The 22,917-nt window shown below is 46.0% G+C and overlaps 2 protein-coding genes across 13 annotated transcripts in view; one reads left to right on the top strand and one right to left on the bottom strand.

Annotated features, from left to right (window-relative positions):
• Positions 1–11,900, bottom strand: part of ST3GAL5 (ST3 beta-galactoside alpha-2,3-sialyltransferase 5) — a 54,686-nt gene extending 42,786 nt beyond the window's left edge. For both annotated transcript variants that reach the window (XM_082743487.1, XM_082743488.1), the window contains exon 1: positions 11,767–11,900. In XM_082743487.1, coding sequence (XP_082599613.1) covers positions 11,767–11,851 — 85 coding nt within the window. In that variant the 5' untranslated portion in view covers positions 11,852–11,900. The remainder of the gene's footprint in view (positions 1–11,766) is intronic.
• LOC309870916 (uncharacterized protein) overlaps positions 11,850–22,917 on the top strand; it is a gene marked incomplete at its 5' end in the record, with an annotated part of 69,959 nt that continues 58,891 nt past the window's right edge. For all 11 annotated transcript variants that reach the window (XM_082743523.1, XM_082743522.1, XM_082743518.1 and 8 more), the window contains one exon: positions 11,850–12,183. In XM_082743523.1, the coding sequence (XP_082599649.1) occupies positions 11,850–12,183 (334 nt within the window). The remainder of the gene's footprint in view (positions 12,184–22,917) is intronic.

The following is a 22,917-nucleotide window of genomic DNA, read 5'->3' as shown; positions in this document are numbered from 1 at the left end:
CTCCAACCTCAGGGTCTTCACTTGCCCCCGCCCCACCTCCAGGTGGCTCTCTTCTTCACCCTCTTTATTCTGGTCTTTGTCCAAAAGTCGCCTTCCCTGTAAAATAGTGTTCCCACCCGAGCACTGCTACTCACTCCTGCTTTACTTCACTGCACTCATTACTATTCATACCTATTTGCCTGTTGTCTGCTCTCCCCACTAAATATAAGCTTCTGAGAAAAGGGGGCTCTAGCGATTTCGTTCACTGCTATAACCTCAAGACCTGCAACAGGGCCTAGCACAGAAAAGGCTCTAAACCCTTGCTGCAGGAAGTGACAAATGAATCAAGGCACTCATCGGAGGCCTGCATCCAGGCCCCCGCAGAACGGCTAACCCAAAGTTGGCATGGTCCTCACAAGAGGCGGACAGGAAAACCAGATCCTTCCCTGTGTCCAGATATCACAACCACTGGGCATTTGTGAAGTGTCCCAAGCACGTCTGATGCAGGGAGAACAGGGATGGGAATCACTGTGTGTGTGTGTGTGTGCACGTGCACTGGGGAACAGAGATAAAGTCAAATGACTGTCCCACCCACCTCCATGGGAAATAAAAGGGGCAGTTGGATCTGTTTTGTTTTTTAGGAGGAGAGGAAAGAGATAAAAAAAAACTCAACAGTTTGGCAGTTTGATAATGGCCAAGTCACCTCTTGTAGGATGCTTGCTAATACGTAAAAAGCAGGGTCGGAGGAGAACATTTCCACTGCCTCTTCTTCCACTAGGATTTGAGTCTCACCTACTTTTAAAGAAAGAACAGAAAACATAAAACTTAGCTGATTCAATGGACACTCCTACATGATGACCATTTACAAAAGAGAAATAGGAAACTGGAATAAATGGAGGGAGGTGGATTAAAAAAATAATAAAAAGGGAAAGAGAAAGTTGGGGGGGGGACACAGTGTGGAGAAAATGGAGTGGGGGCTGGGGGACAGGAAATTCTGGGAAAGGAGAGCTGGAAAGGAAAGACAGACAGCAAGGAGGAATAGAAGCTTCAGTGTTCTTATCATGGTCTGTTCCCTGGCACTGGATGGTTTCCCAGGAACTCCTCTCTGCAAATTCTGATACACAGACCCACCCACACACCTTCCTTAGGCCCTAACTCAGAGCTCCCCTTTGGAATCCAAGAACTGCCCCCCCACCCTTGCCCCCCAGGAGAGACTCCAGCCACAGCAGAGAAGGTTGCCCTAAACAGCATAAAAGGCAGTGGGGGTGGAAAAGGACCCCCCTTCATGCAGAACATAGTAAATGCAGGATTTCTGCCGAATCATCTAACCTGAGGGTCTGTCAAGGCAGGAGGGAGGACCACCTTTAATGTGCTGATGCCAAGGCTTTGGGTAAGGCACACCATCCGAGGGCCTGGTACCTTCTTTGCTGGCAAGCACTCGACTGGAGAATCTTGGTGAAGTGTGCTGAACTCATGCATCAACACTCTCCACTGTGTTGAAATATATTTCTGAAGCTACAGTCTACCTGTGAAGCCTCTTTTGCAGGACAGCTGTAGGAGGGGTGGGGGTGGAAGCAGGATCGAAGTCTGAACCAAGCAAACGTGGGGATCAGAGCTATCTGAGGACAGTCAGCGGGAGCGAAGTCTCTAGAACAGGAGAAGCAGCAGATAGCAGAAGAAAGAAACCTTCCCGTCAGGCAAAGCTGCACCATTAATGCTCTTCCACCCCGTTTTCTGCCGATGCCAGGGAGAGCCAACCCAACGGCAAAGAGAGTTCAGAGTTACATGAAATGACTTCACTATAGACCAGGGAAAGGGGAGACCCCCTGAAAAGCCCCCGTGTGCCCTCTGTTGCTAGACTGGCCACAGCATGATGACCTGTGGGCTTCTGAGGTGTTAACCTCTATCTTTCGACATAACCTCAAACTGACAGAAAGATGGCAAGAACAGTACAAAAAATTCCTATACACCTTTCACCCAGACTCCCCAACTGTTAACAACCTACCACATTTGCTCTGTCATTCTTTATCATCCAAAAGAATATGCACATTACCTTTCTAACTGTTTGAAAGTAGTTGAAAACATGACATATCTCCCCCCAATATTTTAGTATTTCCTAAAGACAGGGATATTCCCTTACACAACCACAACATAATGATAAAAATCAGGGAACTGTTGCTTCAATCCCATCTAAAGACCTGATACAAGTTTCTTGAGTAGTTCCAATAATGGTCTTGGAGCAAAAATAATCACATGTTGCCATTCAATTGTCATATCTTTTCAACCCCCCCTTAACCTGAAACAGTTGCTTTATTTTTCATGACCTTGGCATTTTTTGAAAAGTACAGCCCAGTTCTTTTATAGGATGTCTGTCAGTGGAGATTTGCCTGCTTCTTCATGTTTAGATTCAAGTTATACATTTTGGGCCAAAAAATCACAGACTAATGCTGGGCTCCTCTCAATGCCTTTTCTCAAGAGGCAATACTGCTGATTTGTCCTGCTGCTGGTGATATTAAATTTGATCTACTGGTTGAAGTGATGGAAGGCAGGTTTCTCCACTGTAAAGCTACTATTTTTCCTTGTAGTTACTAAGTAACTTGATGGATGATACTTAGACAAAGTAAATATCCCTTTTCTCATCAAATACCTAGTTTAGCACCCACGGGTGGATTCTTCCCCCAATAAGGGTAAAATCCTATGTGAGGACAAACAAGGTCAAACTTCAGGGAAAAACTGGGGCTGGTTGAAGGAATGATTCGGAGAAAGAATTAGCATGTGAGACTGTGAGACTTAATTCAAATAACTCTGGCTTAGGTTCATTCCTAGCAATTAAGGAGAAAAAAACAAAAACATCCCTAGATTTACTTTTGAGAGTATCCCCAAGCATCCATGAGCGGGCCACACCTGCTGGAAACTCAGCCCTTCAATTCACAAGGTGTCCCATCGTGGTCAAAAGGGACACCCAAGTCCAGAGAGTTGATGGCTGGAGTCATCCCCACCCTAGGGCCCAATTCTCCAGGGGGAATGCTGGGGGCTCAGCCCAGTGACTCATGGCATGCCATGGCATGGTGCAGGAAGGTGTGTTTGAAAACAAACATCCCAACTCTCTACTGTCTTAGATGAGCCACAGTCAGGCTTAGGAACTCCGACTTGGCTTAATTAAGAAGTATTCTTTTATAGCTGTATTATCACAAAGTGAGAAACTTCAGGAATTCTTTGACAATGGAAAGAACATTTTGAAATCACATCCTGGTCATCATACCACAACCCAGGAATACCCAATCTTAACATACAGGTCTATCTTCTGTCAGTCTTTGCTCTTGGTAACATATACTTTTATCAGGGCTGGGACCAAGCTGTCTGCACCAGCCTTCTTCAAGCTGGGCTCCACTGGAGAATTAGGCCCAACAGAAAAGGATGTGAAAAGCTATTTTCTCAATTCTCCCAAGGATGGCCTATAACTAGAATCATTCCAGAAGCACAGAAGAGAAGTTAATTCATTATCCATGATGGCTGCCTTAGAGGAGGAGGGTTTAATTCTTCTACAGAGCCCAGTTGCAGGGGGCTGGTACATACCGTGGGATAATTTGCTCTATTTCCCTAATAACCCTTTAAATAAACATTTAATAAGACACCAGGCACTGGGGATATAAAGATAAATATGACACGGCCCCTTTCTTCTTTAAATGAATAACCCAGCCAGGAAAAGCAAAAATCCCTTCACACGCCAAACACCAAACAGCACCATGACAGAGGCCACCCAGGAACCGTCACTTCCCTCGCAGACAGCAGGGAGGCTTTCCTGAGGAGATGATGGGCAAATGAGTCCCTAAAGGATGAGCAAGACTTCAGAGACAGAAGAGAGGAAGAGGCATTCCAGAGGGAAGGAAAGCCATGCCAAAATGCCCAGAGAGACAGGCTCCAGCCCAATCACAGGGGACCTGGTGAGAGTGGCAGAAGATGCGGCTGAGAAGGAACCAGGCCCTCTCAACTGGCCTCAGAGGAGGCGGCACCAGGGGCCCTAAGCAGTTCTGGAGAGGGGGCGCCCACTGAAAGGAAGGAGGCCAAGAGGAGAGGGTGATCAAGAGAGAGGTCACGGAGGTCGCTGCTGCTGGGGGAGCTGGGGAAGCCGAGCCAGAGCAGGTGCAGTGAGAAGGAGGCTGATCACGAGACATGGAGGAAGAAACGTGGTGACCAAGCCGGCAGGGGCTCCTCTAGTGCCCGGGCAGCTGAGATCTGGCCTGCGTTAACAAACTCAGACCAGGAAGGGGAAGGAAAGAAAGCAAAGCCCATGCAGGAGGGCACCCCATGGTGCCACCATTCTCTGGGATGGTTGAATGACAGGGGTGAGGCTACCCCTCAGAGGAGGCCGGAGGGAATGAGACGGGACACTGGAGTAAACCGAGGAAAACTGCTCATAGAACCGTCCTCCTTTCTGGGTCCCTCCAAGCTCTGAGAAAACACCTTAAACAATAGCTCTCCAGCGGGGGGGGGGGGGGGGCGGGGGGGGCGGGCGGCGCTGTGGCAGCAAATTATACATGCGGAACATGTTCCTGGAGAACAAGCCTGGGGTGACCCCATGAATACCACAAACAGAGCAAAACCTAGAAGTTACCTTTTTTCTTTCTCTCTTTTTTTTTTTTTAAGATTTTATTTATCTGAGAGAGAGAGCACCAGTTGGGGTCAGGGAGAAGGGCGGAGGGAGAGGGAGAAGCAGACCCCCTGCAGAGCAGGGAGCCTGGGCTCATGACCTGACTTAACCTACTAAGCCATCCAGGCCCCCTAGAAGCTACCTTTTAACCAAAAGATTTCTCTCTTGATTTAAAGAAAATACAGGTAGTTGGGCTGAATGAGTAATAAATCGAGGAAAATGAAAATCCATAGAATTGACAATTAACAAAAGCAACTCTGGGTTGGGTTCCTGCATCCTGGCATTATAAAAGTGACATCGCCAAACCAGACCTGAAGGGAAGGGAAGGTGAAGACAGTTTACGCAGTTATCCAGGATTTGATAAGCTTTACAGTCCTAGAAGAAGCAGACTAGTCCCGTGAAACCCAAATCAGAAGGTGGTAATGACCCTAGAAAAGGGACTGGAGGGACCACAACTGGAACCTGGAGTTTGGCAGGCCGGGGCAGTTTTGAGACTGAAGGAGAGGAAAAAATCCTATAGAAGGAGAAGGAAAGTTTTGTTTGGGCCCCTTTAAACTCAGAACAAGTGAAATATATTTGAACTCTTAACATCAACAACACATATTCAGGTCTGCAAGGGACAGGGTTAAAACAGAGAATTTCCTTTTATGCCCCATACACATCCCTTTTACTCTCTGCTCCATTATTTGGGCAGGCCCCTAAGGAGGCCCGCTGCTACTCACATAACCAGTTTCTGTCAGTCTGGGAATATGGGCCTGGGGCTACAGCAACTAGCAAAACGAAGCTCAGACAAGGGGATCTACCACCACAGTCATTATTTCCATAGTATTTCTTTCAAACTTATCCTGCATGGGACAGGAAGGCTGCATTACAAGATATTTTAGATTTGGGGAGGGATGTTTGTCTGGGAAGAGGTTAGAAAAGGCCCTCCCAGGAAGGAAGGAATAGGGCTCAGTGGACATGGGCAGACAGGGGTCGCCTGGGGGGGGGGGGGAAGCAGGCACTGAGGGGAAAACTTGGCATGGAGTTTCTGAAGGTCCAGCCCAGGAAGGAATAACATGCCGAGAGAAGCTGAAAAAAAAGAAGCAGGCCATGCCGAGGCAGGTTGGAATTTTATCCTGAGATAAAAGGAGCAACAGGGAGGGGTGGGGGGCAGGGAGTGAACTGGGATTGGATTTTGGAGGGAGCTCTCTTGAGGTCAGACTGGAGATGGGGAAGTCCTCCTGTGCCCTGAGACCAGTTAGGAGGCTGCTGTGGAGACTCAGGGGAGTGACGATGGTGTCCGGGGGAATGCACCAGCCTGTACTGGGAACAGAGCCATCTCAGCCACCACAGGTGACCTTCTCAAGAACTGCGACAGGAGCTGTTCTCAAGCATGGGAGGGAGGCTGGTGCCTCCTCACCACCTCCAGGGCAGACTGCCTGAATCAGAATGCCCCCTAGACCCGTCCTCTAGGCTCTCTTCCCTACAGTTTCTTAACTTCTCTGAGCCTCAAAATTCTCATTTGTACAATGGGAATAATAATGACACCAAACTCACATGGCTTTTGTGAAAATTAAGTGAGCTGACATACATAAATATATAAAATGACATAGATATACAAAACATGTCACACATACATAAAACATGTCTGGAACAGGTGAGGATAAAGGGAGTCGGTACAGCATTTATCTTTTTTCCTGTCCTATCTACGTGTTGTAGCATGTGGGTCCATTGGGAGGGGTTGAGTTTAACAAGAGGATTTTCACAAAGAGCCCACTGCCTCTTTGCCAAAAAACACTGCTAGATTCCTCTGATCCTAGATTTGCTTGGCGGGCACCTGAACCCCACCACCAGAATGAGCTCTGACTGGCCCCTTATCAAGACAAATTAGCTCAATGTTTACAGGCAAAGATGCAGAGCAGTACCGTCCAATGCAGTTGCCACTAGCCACATGTGGCCATGAAGTACTTCATATGTGGCCAAACCAAATCGAGATGTGATCTATATAAGAGAGATTCACACAAGGCTTTGAAGACTGAGTTTGAACAAAAGAATGTAAAATTCCTCACTAACAATTTTTTTTTTTTTTAACTTTTTATTTTTTATAAACATATATTTTTATCCCCAGGGGTACAGGTCTGTGAATCACCAGGTTTACACACTTCACAGCACTCACCAAAGCACATACCCTCCCCAATGTCCATAATCCCACCCCCTTCTCCCAAACCCCCTCCCCCCAGCAACCCTCAGTTTGTTTTGTGAGATTGAGAGTCACTTATGGTTTGTCCTCACTAACAATTTTTATATTGATTTCATAATATCGTGCACATATTGGGTTACCTAAAGTATTTTATTAAAATTAATTTCATGGGTTTCCTGGGTGGCTTGGTCAGTTAAGCATCCAACTCTTGATATCCCCAACTGAGCCACCTAGACGACCCTTCACTGGATCTATCTTAATGGTTATGTTCCTAACTTCTTAATTTAGCTAATTACATCATTACTTTTTGCTGTTTTTCATGTTAATATGAGCAATTAAGATTGTACATTTCCCCTAAGCACCAAGTTAGTTGCACCTCACAAGTTTTTTTTAAGTGTACAACTCATCCCACAGGTTTTGACATATATGTTTATTATTATTATCTTTCAAATTTAAATATTTTCAAATTCAAATTTTCAAATTTTTCAAGGTATCTTTTAAAATGGATATAATTTAGTTGTATTATGTTCAGAGAACTTGGTCTGTATGATACTGATTCTTTTAAATATGTTAGGATTTACTTCATGACCAGGTATATACTCAAAGTATAATCCTCACTTCCTGTTTTCTATATAATCAGTGTGATCAAGTGTATTGTTTGCTGGAATCATCCCTTATTTATTTTCAGTCAGCTTGTTCTATCAGTTACTTAAAGATGTATGTTAAAAATCTCCCACTATGCTGGCAGATTTGTCAACTTTTTTTTATCCTTCTGTTACTTTTTACTTACATAGTTTGAAACTGTGTTATCAGGTGCATAAGAGTTTAGAAGTTCTTTTTTTTTATATATATATTTTTTATTTATTTATTTGACAGAGAGAGAGAGAGAGAGATCACAAGTAGGCAGAGAGGCAGGCATAGAGAGAGGAGGAAGCAGGCTCCTGCCGAGCAGAGAGCCCGATGCGGGCTCTATCCCAGGACCCTGAGATCATGACCTGAGCCAAAGGCAGAGGCTTAACCCACTGAGCCACCCAGGTGCCCTGAGTTTAAAAGTTCTTATGTTATTCAGAAATTGAAACTCTGATGTACCTGTTTCCTATCAATTTTTTAAATGTAGCTACTAGAAAATTTTAAATTATGTGTGGCTTGGATTATCTTCTCACTGGAAAACACTGGTCTAGAGAAAGGATAAGCAAGAAGTCCACACCAACCAAGTCCTGGAAGACTAAGGACTTGACTGAAGAAAATAATAAGCAAAGAGAAGAGAGTGTTAGCAGCCCTGCTGAAGGACCATACTCTGTCTTCCTCTATTGCTGCTGGAGTCTAGATAGGAAATGAGACCAAGATGTTTGTGAAAAGCAGAAAGGAGATGAAAAACAGGACAGAAAAGGATGAAAAAGCAGAACATGAGAAAAAGCGGCCAGGGAAAAAGGAATTGTACACATATAATAGAACAACTACTTCTGCTCTGAAGTCAATACATTTAAGCCTTTAAATATGAACATGGCAGTATTAAAAACAGCCTTAATATTCAAAAGGCAGAACTATTATTCCACTAATGTAGAGCTTTTACATTTGTTATTTTTTCCCAAATTTCTCTCTTTGAATTAATCATATCATATGATACTTAACTATAATGATTCCAGATACTAAAAACTTGAAGGGAAAAGGAGAAGGATTTGTAGGTTTTAGGAGTTGGTGAACCATCCAATAACTTAATCCTGGATATTTTCTTCATGCCGGAAGAAGAAAACAAAACTATCTTGCATGACCTCAAAAGACTAACCAAGAAATATGCTTTTCCTTTAGAATGTGGGGGAATTCTTGGAAGAAATCAGGGAGTACAGAGAAGGCAGATCAGAGAAGTAGAAATAAGTACAGAAAGTATGACAGTACAAAAGCAGAGGGAGAAGAGGTTCTCCGAAGTGTTTGCAGCAAGAAGGCTGAGAGCTGAGATATGGTAAAGCAGTTTGGCCAGAGAAACTCTTCCCTGACAACATTGCTTTTGTTTTCCGCTCAGCTCGGCCTGTCCTGCTGCCTGACTTGGGAGACTGGGCATAGAGGTAACTGCACTTGCCATGAGCATATGGGACATGGGCCATAGCCAAGTAGAAAAGTCCTGGTGGGACTCCTGCCTCTCTCCTTAGTGAAAAGTCAATGTTCCATCCATCAGCTAATAGAAGTATGTACTAACCCTATACTAATAAAAAGTAACCACTAATTACCATTTAATAACCATATTGATCACTATGCTAGTAACAATGTAATTATTAAAAAATTGGAATAAAATAGCTTTGCCTGCAGCTCCCAAATCTGAGTACACATGCCCATGGCCCCTTTATGTATGCAGAAATGCATACATATATATATCAAGGAAAGGTACGAGAACAGTCACCTGTCATAACAGCATTATGTGCGATAGCCAAATGCTGGAAACTGCCCAAATGTCCATCAACACTGCACGGATAAATTCGTGATCCCAATGTCTGGAATCAGCAACAAGAGTGAGCACACTACAACTAGAGGCAGCACCACGAGTGAGTACCAGAAACTTAACTCATGAGGAAAGATGTTCTCCCAGAACTGCAGGATCCTCGGGGAGGTAGGGACCCGCAGGGAGCACACAGGGAGCTCCTGCTTCTTGATCTGAGTGCAGGGCTGTGTTCAGTTTGGAGAACATTTGTGAACAGTACACTTACAGTATGTCTACTTTTCTATTGTGTACACCAAAGAAAGAAAGAAGCAAGCTAGCTAGCTCTCTAGGTAAGACAAGCCTGGTAGTGTCCTTGGACTCCTCTAACCTCATTTGTCTCTCACTCCCATGCACAACTTCCTTGCTCCCCCCACTCCCCACCCCCCAGCATGTGTGCTTAAAGTCTCTCCTTGGGGAGCCCACCTATCTGCACCATATTTATGGTTTCTTCCCACACCAGGCTGGTGACTTGTGGCCCCCTCCCCATTTTGAATGCCTTTGCTAACTCAGGTCATTCACGCTGACCCAGCCCTAGCTTTTCCTTTCTGGGAAGTTGGAAAGTTTGTACCATCATTGTGTATCTTCCCAGCTGTTTTATTCTGCCAACACTGCCCAGCTAGACTAAAGACACAGAGCATGCTATCTGGGAATGATCTCAACCCTCCATAGGCAGTTCAGATTAAATTGTTCCTCAGGAGCTAGAAGGGTGTGGAAGATGAGCCTCGATCCTTCTCCCAGGAACTGCTGGCTCCAAGACACACTCCTATGCCCTCGCCCCCAGCACCTGGATGGAATCCCACAGAGAACTCTGAACCTCTTTTTATTGTCTGTCCCCCTCCCCAGAGCCAACCTGCTAGATACATTTTCCCCACTGCTGCCAAATAGCATGGGGCTAACTTGGCAGTTTGTGCCAAAATCATAAGCATTTTCAAAATACGTAGTCATAAACATTGAGTTTTGGGAATTTACGGCTGTTGGCCCTCTCACTCTTCCATGAACCCCCTTATGCTTTCTCATCTCACCCATTTCTTTTCGGGCCTGCGGAAGAAATGGCTATGGATCATAACTAAGGTTCATTTCATTTTACAAAAACAGCTGCACGCACATAATGGACAGACACGAAAAAATACTCGTGACATCCTGGTTATGGGCTCTGGCAACTCGCAGGCATCTCCTGTCCAAGCAAGCACTGGTTAGAATTTAGGTGATCCTAGCTCTAAGACTAGAAATGTAAGACATTCTTCTAAGCTGTCAAACTCTCCAGACTATACAAGTGAAACCACAACGGATGGTGTTTTTGAATCTGTGTTCCTTTACTCAACAGACATGGATTCCTCTTCCAGTTTCAGGACATGCAGCCCACTACGGAAGAGGATTAGCTGTTATAAACCAAGAGGAGAGGGAAGCTAAACACCAGAGGGCCAGAGATGAGTCTCCTTCCTCTTTGAAACCCCGGCCCCCAGTTTCCTGCTTGGCACCAGAAGCAGGCAACCAAAGGGTGCCAGATTAAACGCAGCACATGAAACTATTTTCTCTTTTAGAAGAACGATACCTAATTAAGCAAAGGCCACAAACACGAATTAAGACATGAGGATATCAAATTCATTTTTCCAAGTTATTTCCTGATCTGCAGGACCCTCTCTTCACTGGCCAACACATTCTTGGGTCAGAACCACTGATCCAGAGGCCTGGAAGGGACCACAGCCATCAGCAGCTCAAGTCTCCCAGTAAAGACCAGGAGATAGAGCCCCACCTGGGGACCGGTGCCGGCCAAGGTCACCCAGCTCTTGTGGAGCAGGGACAAGATCCCGCCTCTCCCTATTTGCCCGGTTCCTCTGAGAGATGCCCTCGGAAAACCTTATGTTACTTACACACTAACGGCGTATAATGAATGCATGCCCACGTCAAGTCACCTACAATTCAGAGGAAAGCAAAGGGTCACCAAAACGTGCCTCTTCCGTAGGGCAGGCTGCAGAGAGGGGGCAAGGAAGGTCACTGCCCAATTTCTACCTACAGACGCCACACATCGTGCCTTTCCAAAGGATGCAATGAGCAGTTTGGGAACCTGCTAATTTACCTTGCAAATGGTCCCCCAATCCCGTTCCAGGATAATGAGTTAACTCGGCTCCGCCGGCTAGGAAGCTTCCAGCAATGAATTAAACCCCGAGCCGCTGCGGGAAGCCGGGGGAGAAAGGACCACTGCGGCTGGACCCGACATCCTGGGGGTTCACCCCTTTGCCTCTAACCACGTCCACGCTGGCACGGCGCCCCCCGCCCCGTCCACGGGGCCCGAGACCACGATTCTCAGCCCGCGCCCCCGCTAGGCGCTTCTAGGGGCGCCGTGCCCTAGGCGCTGCCCGCGGGGGCCGAGGCGGAGCCGCCGGGCCAGCGAGGTAGGGGCAGGGACTGATCGCCGCCGCCGCCGCCGCCGCCCCCAGCCCGCGGGCCCCGCTACGCCGAGGAGGGGGCTGCGCCACTTACCTCGGCCGGCAGGTGCCGCCGCCACCGAGTCTGTTCGCAGCTGCAGGGGACGCCGCTCCGCGCCGCCCGCCGCCTTCGTCCGCATGCTAGGGAGGGGGCGCCGGCCGGCCGCCAGTCCCGGGCCCCGCGCCCCCGCCCGTCCCCGGCGCCGCGCTCGCGCCCATTCAGCACCGGACCGTCCGCTCCCCCGCACGGATGCGGAGGAGGGACGTGGGGCGGGCCTGGAGTCACGAGGACAGGAGAGACCAATCCGAACTCGCGAGGGGGGGGTCCCGCGGAGGCCCCGCCCCCGGGACGCGCGACCCCTCCACCCAGCGCGGCGGGGGAGCCCCGAGGGTAGGCTGGGAGGAGCCAGGGTGCCGAGCACCCACCGCTCTCTGGAAGTCTGCGTGCGGTTAGCTGATGAAGGAACAAAAGGTACAGCTGGACTGGTTGTAGGCTTTTACGGCGCTTAGGACTGGTACTTGCGGAGCGGGTGGATGGAGGGGCTTTACGTAGTCACGTGCTTCACTTGCCAGCACAACACCCCAGGCCCACCAGGGTTGAGAGTCCCTGGGGCCACGAGACCCTTGAGAACTACCCTAGGGCAGCCTGGGCGTGTGTCTGGGGACTTGCAAAACATCTTTCTATTGTTCCACGTGTCCAAGAAGAAGAAAATAGTGCGGATTCCCGACTAGTCTCACAGTTGGGTTATTGAGGCCCAGAGAGCACAAGTGAGTTACCCTAAATCACTGAGCCATTTGGTGACAGAGCTGATCAGAACGTGCTCTTGGAGAGCCGCTTTCCATACCTCAGGAGTCTCCCTTGATTCTGGAGAGGAAATGTCATACATATTTTTAAGGCATAAATATTAGTGAATCCCCAAATTCAGGAATTCAGGAATGAAAAGGAGTTTAAAGCACTGATATGTTATTTTTTTTTTTTTTTTTTTTTTAGAGAGAGAGAGCACAGGCAGACAGAATGGTAGGCAGAGGCAGAGGGAGAAGCAGACTCCCTGCCGAGCAAGGAGCCCGATGTGGGACTCGATCCCAGGACGCTGGGATCATGACCTGAGCCAAAGGCAGCTGCTTAACCAACTGAGCCACCCAGGCGTCCCAGATATGTTATTTCTTTAACCCGGCGGAATGTGTATAGTGTGCCTGCAACATTTCTGTGCCTTAGGACTTGTTGACTCCTCAGTGAGCTCGGTGAAAATGGTCTGTCTTCAGAATTTCCTTTCAGGTGAACAGATAGAATCACATGATCACGGGTATCAGTGATACCGGTTCCGGTTTAAAAAGGAAGATCCTAGACACTGAGTCAAATGTATTTAAGTCAACTGAGAGTTTTGTCACTCTTTTTTGCAACAGTTTGTGAAGGGTTTGCACAGCTCCCAACAGGGTTTGGAAATGTCTGTGTTCTTTCCCTGGTGGGGGCAGGGGTGCTGGAAAAAATGTGGTATCTGGGTAACAAAGGTCAGAAAGGGAAATCTTGAAAAGGAAAGGGTGGGGGTGGGGAGACCCTGCTGTTATACTTTCCAAAGAGATTTTGCCATAAAAATGTTTCTAGGTCATTCTAAGGTGAGGACATGGGAGTATTTTGAATATATTGGAGGAAAAGCTGTCACAGAGATCTAAATCCAGTAGATTGGCCAAGGCTGGCCAGGCAGAGCAACTGCTGGGGAGGGAGGGTGGGGGTTGGGGGGGGGCAGTCAGTGACACCTTCAGGGAGAATGCTGAGCACCTCATCATTTCTCTCGTGGAGACCAGCCCAAGGCCAGATGGCGTGATCAGATACTCTTTACCTCTTTTTGCCCCAGCTTCTCTTTCCCTCTCTCCCAGGTAGATACTCCTTGTTGGTAAAATGCCATGACAGCATTATGGCTGACATAAAGATCCAGGTGCCCTGGCTTGGAAGAGTGGGTGTAAGGTGAGTGTGAGAAAGAAAGGGAGCTTGAAACTGCCTCCTGTCCCAGCCTAACGGGATGGCTGTTAAGCTTACGCTGCACCCACTACCTCGTTCACCACCTTCACCTTGGGTGGGAAGAGAATCTGACTTGCGCAACAAGACAAGCCCCTGCCCTAAAACATCTTTTTTCCTAGCTGCAGAGTCATCCTAAGCTAGTGCTCTGCATTGAGATAGAGATCCTACCAACTATAGATTAAGATCAGCCGCTAGCTCTCAAAGCCTTACCTGGAATCTCTTCAGGTCAGTGGCTGGTCTCAGAAAAGCTCAGGACCCTGGCTAGCAAAGTGGCCAGACTCTTTGTAAATCTGGGACAGCTATCATGATTTTGTAATTCTTTAGCTCCTTATGTTCATTACTTAGGTCATTCCGACAGCAGACATTGTGGTTGCCCCCAGTATCTGCTCCCTCTTTCCTGCTTTGATGCAAGATATGGTTTAGGTAAATTTGCCCCACTCTTAACTGTATGAGTGAGCTTTGATGGGTCCAGGTCAGAGGTTCTCAAGGTATGGTCCGTGGAGCCCTACGGGGTCCCTGAGGACCTTTCAGGGAATCTCTGAAGTCAAAATTAGTTCCTTATGATCTAAGATATAAGTTACCTTTCTCGATGGTGCAAAGGTAAAGGTGTGCAAAATATTGGTACCTTCACACATCGGGGCACTAATACCACACTAATATCCTTCACCGCTACACTCATGGTAAAAAAAAAAAAATGTTTTGTAATTTAAAAAAATGCTATTCGGTTTAAGAATGTTCTTGATGGAGCAGTAAACATTACTTAATTTATTGAAATCTCAACCCTTAAGTACATATCTTTTTAATATTTTATATGACAAAGTGGTAAATGCCCATAAAACCGTCCTGCTGGGGACTGAAGCAAGGTGGTTGTCCAGGGGAAAGTTCTCGTGTGACTGCAAGCCGTACCAGCTGGTTTTGTGAAGGGTGGGGGTCATGGAGCACCATATTTACTTGAGAAAGCAACTGACAAATTACAGTTATTTAGTAGACATTTTCTTGACAATTAGGTGAGCCTGTCTTTCCAAGGAAAACAATGGGCTGTTAGTTGCCGAGGATGAAAAAATTCCAGCTTTCAAAAGAAATGTAGAATGTTGGAAGAGTTTGTATCACCATGGGACAGTTTCTCAATATTTAAGGGCTTTTCTGATGGGACTGATGATGATGTTAACAAATATATGATTTGGGGATAATGGATCATGGATGATGAGCCAGTGCTTGGAAGACCTGCATTTACTCAGTTAATCAGGGTTTTCCAGATGGCTAATGCCTGATGTTACAAAATCACAGATGGGTTAAAGATGAATTTTAAATGCAAGGCAGACAATGGACTTTTAACAGTGTGAGAAGTTTATAGATAAGGTTTCAGATTCCACAGTGTAACAAGCCTTGAAGATATGACCTCTTGTAGAGTTTTGGTATAGTACCAAAGAAGAATAGTCACAATTATCCTAAAAAGCTGTTAAAATATCCCCCTTTCCCATTACATATGGATGTGAAGCAGATTTTCTTCCTGTACTTGAACCAAAACAATTTGCAACAGATTGAATACAGAAGGAGATATGAAAATTCAGCTGTCTTCTATTAAACGAGTTTTAAAGAGACTTGCAAATTAAAAGGTAAAGAAAAAAAAGCCATTCTTCTCACCATCTTTTTGTTTTGGAAAACATAGTTATTTTGGAGGGGATATTAATGCCTTTTAAAACATAGTTATTTCTTAATTAACTTGTTATAGCATGTAAATTTATTATTTTTATGATGATTTAATTCATTTTTTAAAATATTTTATTTACTTGAGAGAGAGAGTGAGTGACAGAGAGAATGAACGGGGGGTGGTGGGGGGCAGAGGCACAGGGAGAGGGAGAAGCAGATTCCCCACCAAGCAGAGATCCCAGGACTCTGGGATCATGACCTGAGCTGAAGGCAGCTACTTAACTGACTGAGCCACCCAGGTGCCTCTCTTTTATTAATTTTAATAAATATAATTTCTAATTTGGCAAATATCAATAGATTAAACCTCCATTAAAAAGATTCTTTAGGATCCTCAGTAATTTTTAGGAGTGTAAAGGGTCCTAAGATTAGAGCTTGAGACCTGCTGGTCTAAACCACTCAGAGTCACCCCATCCTCCTTACCACCAGGATTGATTCATGGGTGGCCATAGGAACCAGACTGATCCATTGAGAGGAAATCTCAGATTCATGGGGTGGTGGGAGAGAGATGCTCTCATCTCTAGCTAGACAGAAGTAAGTAGCCCCAGAAGCTACTGATAAGGCAGTCATTTTAGACTACAAGAGGAGCTTACCTTAGAAGAGAATAATGCTGAGGGAAGCAGAGAAGGAAGTTAGAAAGAAACCATACCCTTTATGACGTTTTTGAGCCACTAGATCAAACCAGCCCTGTAACCCATCCTGCCTCTATACAATCCAGTTTTATGAGTCAATGGAGTCTACTGTGGGTTAAACTAGGCAATTTCAGGCACCCCCTTGATGTTTTGTGTACCTGTTTTTGAATATTTTTACCTCAATTGGGGCCCAAGGCCTCAGGATAGTATACTTTCTAGGGTTTATTCATTCAGCTTTTTCATCGTATTATCAATGTAAGTTAGCTTCTGAAAGGAAGCTGGAAAGTAGAGCAGGGACCTAACTCTGGACCTAACACAGACAACTGGGACCTAACACAGGAAGGGGACCTAACGCAGAAAACTGGGGTCAAAGATGCCAAAAATACTTGTGAGAACAATAAGGAACAGTGGCATATGATCTTGCAGAGCAAAGTTATAGCAGATTTTTATTTTCTTTTGCTGTTTTGTATTTCTCAAATTGGAAAACATGAGCATGCACTGCTCCTTTAAGGAAAGAAATAGAACTATATTATTATTTTTTAATAGCCCTTGAGAAGCTCGCAGGCTTAGACTGGCATCAGGATATGGCAAGAGACATCTCGGGCTAAAATTGCTAGCAGGAAGGAAGATCTGTAAAGGTTGCCAATAGGCCCGGAAGACAAACTTCCCTTCATTTACAGCTTTGCCAAGAGCCAACCTCAAAGATTCGAGGGGATGAGCAAGAATCCCCAAGGGTTAAGGAATCATTAATTATGCCTCAAAGTGGCTGGAATATTTGCAGTTGAGAAAGAGAGAGAGAGAGACCAATGTGAAGAGTAGGTCACCACTAGAAAAGGCTTGAGATACCACATTAAGTGAAAACAAAAAAATAGGACACAGATTATATGCAAACTTCTATCATGTGGCCAAAAAGCGAGAAGAGAACTTGGAAAAAGAAAACAGTTGTGGTGTTAGGGTGGTAGGATCATGAGTAATCTTTTTTTCCCTTTGTAAGAGATGTCCTTTCATGTTGCTCTAATGTTGTTTTTTTACAATAAATAAAACTGAAGGGAGTCATTGGTTCCAATTACTGAGGTCTCAGAGGCTTTTCCAGATGGCCTGTTTCTTTTCGCCTGCCAAATGGCTCTCATCTGACACCAAGACAGAAGCTGTGCCTTCCCTAGGGTGTGGCATCTTCGAAGCTGTTAGGGGTGATACTGTTGTGACTATCCTGTAGGAGGCCAGAAGGAAAGGCGGGAAGGAAGCTGTAGACCGAGGCTGTGTGGGAGGTAGAGGGGAGGGGGAGGCAGCCATCCCTCACCCTCCACCATCGCCTTGTTGTCGGGTTTCCCACCCAGGTGTTGTCTTTGTATTTTTCTCCTGGCGAGCTTCACCTCCTATTTGACTCCCATCCTCCTCCTCCTAAGATGCTGTCCCTCCCTTGGTCCCCAAGGGCTGGAGCACAGCTGCAGCCAACAGAACACAGGCTGTCTGCTGCCCTAAAGCATAAAGGAAGTCAATCCCTTGAGGTTTTTCTAGGAATGTTTCCTGTGAGCAATCACGGGGAAAAAGCAGGAGTAAAACAAAGGAGGGAAACATCAGGGGAAGGCTGTCTGTTGACAGAGGGCGGCTTGGATTGAGGAAACAGTTGCACACAGACTGAATCCTTCTAGAAGTTGCAGGCGGGCCCCATGTTCAGGCACATCTGCAGGCTACCGTTCCATTCTTCCTCCACCTATATATTCACTGCGCAAACATTTCCCAAGGGTCTGACATGGGCCAGGTATGATGCTAAGTGCTATACAAAAATGATCTCATTTTATCTTCACAACCCACCCCTGCCCCTTGCAATAGGTCTTCTTTTATCCCCATATCTTATCTATGGAAGTTGAAACTTGAGAAACTTAGGGGCATGCAATAAACTGCCAAAGGTCACATGGATAAGAAGTAGCAAAGTCAGGATTAGAACCCAGGCCATCAAACACCAGAGTTCACCTAAGGCACAGTCCTTTCCCAAAAGGTCAATGCGTCTAACTGAAGAGAAAGACACTTTAAAACAAATGAACAGGGGCGCCTGGGTGGCTCAGTGGGTTAAAGCCTCTGCCTTCCACTCAGGTCATGATCTCAGGGTCCTGGGTGGCTCAGTGGGTTAAAGCCTCTGCCTTCAGCTCAGGTCATGATCTCAGGGTCCTGGGTGGCTCAGTGGGTTAAAGCCTCTGCCTTCGGCTCAGGTCATGATCTCAGGGTCCTGGGATCGAGCCCCACATTGCACTCTCTGCTCAGCAGGGAGCCTGCTTCCCCCTCTCTCTCTGCCTGCCTCTCTGCCTACTTGTGATCTCTCTCTCTGTCAAATAAATAAATAAAATCTTTAAAACAAATGAACAAGCAAAACCAGTAACACTGTGAGATATAACAGAGGGGCTATTCACAAGCTGGCATAGTGGTGTGGCCATTGGGGTGGGGGAGGGGAGTCGTAGCTGGAACTGCCTCAGAGCTGCTCAAGGACAATTGACTCTGGCTTTGAAGGATGAGGTGGGTATATTGGTAGTAAATCAGTTCGGGCCTGTATTCATTTTCTATTGCTGTGTCAAAAATCTCCACAAATTTAGCAGATTAAAACAGCACAAATATACTGTCACACAGTCCAGGTCCAGTGTAACCGAATTCTCCGCCTAGGGCCTCACATGACCAAAATCAAGGTGTCGGCCAGGGCTGCCGGTCTCAGGTGGGCTTAGGGTACTCACTCAAGTTCACCGGGTTCTGGCACAATTTACTTCCTTGCTGTTACAGGAGTGAAGTCCCTGGAGTTGTTTTGCAAGCTGTGGGCCAAGAACCACCCTCGGCTCCATAGAAAGGGGTTCTTTCCCTATGGCTCCATAGAAAGTTCGCAAGGTAGATGGTTGCTTTTTTCCAGGCTAACCAGAGCATAGCTATGTGACTTTTTCTTCTACTACCAACTGGACATAACTTTCTGCTTTTAAAAACCCCATGTGGCTAAGTCAGACCCACTCACGAAGGTAATACCCTTATTTTAAGATTAGCTGATTTAGGACATTAATTACACCTGCAAAATGTCTTCACAGCAGCAGTAAGTTAGCATTCGATTGAATAACTGGGAGAGTGTGCATCCATCAGAGGCTAGAGATTGGGGCAACATCTCAGAATTCTGCTCACCACAGTAAGATTTAGCAAATGGAGAAGATGAGGAAGATCAATCTAGAAAGAGGATACAGGGTGAGCAAGGCTTCTGGGAGACTGCTGGAAAATGACAGAAAATTGAGTGCCTTGTTACCAAAAAACACGAAAGAGTAGATTCTGAAGAAATTCACCCTGTCAAAAATCCCTAAGATGCCGGGGAAACTATGAAAATCCTGTTTTCACATACAGTAAGGCTAAGTTGGCAGGAATGGGAGGAAATCCCTCAGAGGCAGAAACAATGAGGAAGTGTGAAGCAGGAGAAGTGAGCAGGAGCCAAATGATAGAAAAAATAGAAAACAAATTCAGACTGAATTGGGATATGAGAGAAAGATTGGAAATCCTTATGAATACCCAGAACCTTCAAAAGACAGAAATTTTAGTGGATGTTGTCAGACCTTGCTCCCCAAGGGAAACAGTGGCATACATGCCATAGACCATTACTTGCCTTAAGATATCTAATTTTATTTTATTTTAATTTATTTATTTGAAAGAGAGAGAGAGAGCATACAAGCAAGGGGAGGGGCAGAAGGAGAAGCAGCTCCCCACTGAGCAGGGAGCCCAAAACCGGGCTCGATCCCAGATTCCTGAGATCATGACCTGAGCTGAAGGCTGACACGTAACCAACTGAGCCACCCAGGTGCCCCAAGATACTAAATTTTAGTTCAGAATGGAAGCAAAATAAAAAAGCTTACCTGAGAATTTCTAATCAGAAGCTTGTCCTTATGCAAGTTTGGGGCTGGAATTCATACCCTCTTTGTGACCCAAAACTTTTTAAAATGGTCGTAGGTTCCCAGGATCCTGGGATCTGGCCCCATATCTCCCAGTCAGGCTCTTCACTCAGCGGGGAATCTGCTTGGGATTCTCTCCCTCCCCCTCCCCCTGCTCATTCTCACTCATAACCTCTGTCCCTCTTCTCTCTCTAAAATAAATAAATCTTCAAAAATAAATAAATAAGCAAGTCATCATGCAAGATTGAGGGCAAAATAAAGGCATTTTCTGACAACAAAAATTGATGGACGTACCCTAAGTAATGAAACATCTAAGGGATGTACATTAGAGAGAAGGAAAATGATCTCAGAAGGTCTGAGATGCCAGAAGCGTATGAAGCAAAGGCACAAGGGGAAGAGTTAAAAGGTGAAACTTGATTCTGAGAAAAACAACCAGCTGAATGCACAACGCCATGAAAATCATTAACGAGCACCCTAAGATTGGGAGAAAAGCGTTTGTAGGGGGGCAATGGAAGATTTGACTGGGGCCAGAACTTGAAAGGTTTACCAGCGGAGGATGTCTGGACTTTATTCTCCTGGCAGGAGGAAGATATTGACTTGTTGTTGTTGTTGTAAAATAATAAGATGCAATGCCTGGGAACAGGACCAAGCAGGTGGTATCCATGAGTGAGGGAGGCTGGGTGTGAGACAGTTGGAAGCGGGCAGATAGGAGGGGACTCCAAAGCCGGAAAGCCCTATCTAAAGGGGTCAGTCACTGCTCAGCTCTTTTCTACTGCTGCCATGTGGGAGTTGAGCTCCGCATGTTGCCAGATCTTTCGTTTTCCAGAGAGGCTATAATCGGAGGTTTGGGTCAGTTTTGGTGTTCTCAGTGTTTAAAATAGACCCATAGATTCCATTTTTTTGAGAAAATTGTATCACAAATGAACATGTGTGGTGAGACAGAACTTTCACATGGAGGGCCCGAGGGTTTGTGACACCTGGACTGGTAAAAGTGATGATGTGGAAACACGGATCTGGTGGGGCCTGCAAGGTCTGCCTGCGATGCTGGTCCCAGCCTTGCTGCCTCTTCAAAAATTATCTTGCCTGGTCAAGTTTGGTTTTGCTTCTTTATTCAGGGATGCTCCCATATCACCAACAAGGCTGTTAAGTCTTTAGCAGGTAGGGGTCTTATCCTCTTCGGAGAGGTTAGAGCACACCACAGGTTAGAGCACACTGCCTGGCTTTCACAGGGTAGGGCAGACAACCTGGTGAGAATTAGCTCCCTTCTCCTCCCTCCTGCAAGTCTTGTTCTCAAAGAATGGAAGGTATTTTTTCATCCTTCCAGCTCCTCAGGGTTGCTGTACTCTAAGGATTTGGATTTCCCTTGCCCAGCCTCTAGCGGATGGACTCCATAAGCTGAGACCTATGCCCAGTTCCCCTGAACTGCCCTAGGAGGTAAAGAACCTTCTATAGGAATGCCTGAAGATGGCCCATTACTGAGCGCTAAATGCCACAACTGGGCAGGAAACTGGAGGTCTTATGGTCAAGACCATGGCTGATCTGTGTGTGATGAGGGCGTCGCTGGCCCCTGGAGACACAGATGTACAGAACCAGACAGAGGTAAATGGTAAGAATGAGGGAGGAGGCCCCTGACCTATTTTTCTGGTACCATATAAGGTCTAGAGTTTCTTCTACTATCACCTAGGAGCAGGAGGGAAACCAACAGTAGTTAATGTCAAGTCATCTGGTCAACCAGACACAACCAGATTTAGAAAACAATAGGCACTCTTGTGCCAATCCTGTGGGCACCTGTGAAATGTTTGTAGATAGCAGGAGGTCTACCAGCAATGAAAGTTGAGGGAGGTAGGAGAGAGGAGTTGGTAGAAATGCGAGAAATGACCAAGCCTTGGATGTCATGGAAACATGTCACCACGTCTGCTTATCCCAGAGGAGCACTCATCCTTTGTGATCATTATCCTAGAGTCAACAAGGAAAAAATCATAGCTTTTCCACTTTATATACACTAAAATAATGTGTATATAAATAATAAAGTGTAAGAGACCTACCCAAAACTTCCAAAATCACCAGTGCAAAGCTCAATGAATTATCTCTAAGTGAACAGACCGTGTCAAAAACAGGTCCAAAAACAGAACATGGCCTATCTTCCCAAAGTCTGCTTTGTGGCTCCTTCTGGGCACTACCCTCTCCTTTCTCCTGTGACGGTAGCCACTCTTCTGACTTCCAGCTCTTAGATTTGTTCAGCCTGTTTTTGAACTTTGTGTTAAAGAAATCCTAAAGTGTAGACTCCCTGTGTCTGGTTCCTTTCGCTCAATTGCATTTGGGAGTTTCACCTATGTTGCTGCTTGCAGCCTCCCTTTGTTCATTTCCATTGTTGCATAGTGTGGAAATACCCTGATATATAAAAACCCCTGGTTGGACATTTGGGCTGTTTCAAGCTGGAGACTATGATAAATTATTGCTGTTTTTTTTTAACCTTCAAGAAGAAGAGCAATCTTAAGAGAGTAGTGGAATGTTGGGGAGTCCTGTGGTCATCTCTCCATGATTACTCATGATTATAACATTTTACTGAACTAAAATGATCTGAAAATACCCTGTGACAGTTCCCAGCATTTTCTTTGTGCTCAGTAGAGCTACATGTAGGCACTTAAAAACTCAAAAAGAGTCAGAAATGGAAACAGTCCTATCATCCAGCCCAGAATTTCCCAAATTTCAGTTCTACAAAGGCCATCTTTGTGACTTCTGCCATATTCTTGTACCACCAAGACTATCACTTCATATTTTTCTTCCAACTGTCTAACTTTTCACACTTAGAGATCCATTCTTGGGGCGTCTGGATGACCCAGTTGGTTAAACACCTGAATTTGGCTCAGGTCATGATCTCAGGGTCCCCTGCTTAGTGAGGGGTCTGCTTGTCCCTCTCCCTCTGCCTCTGCCCCTCCCCCTGC

This window comes from Mustela nivalis (genome assembly GCF_964662115.1).
Source record: "Mustela nivalis genome assembly, chromosome: 8".
Lineage (NCBI taxonomy): Eukaryota > Metazoa > Chordata > Mammalia > Carnivora > Mustelidae > Mustela > Mustela nivalis.
Note: the sequence above shows the minus strand (reverse complement) of the source record. Positions and strands in the feature narration are given on the sequence as shown.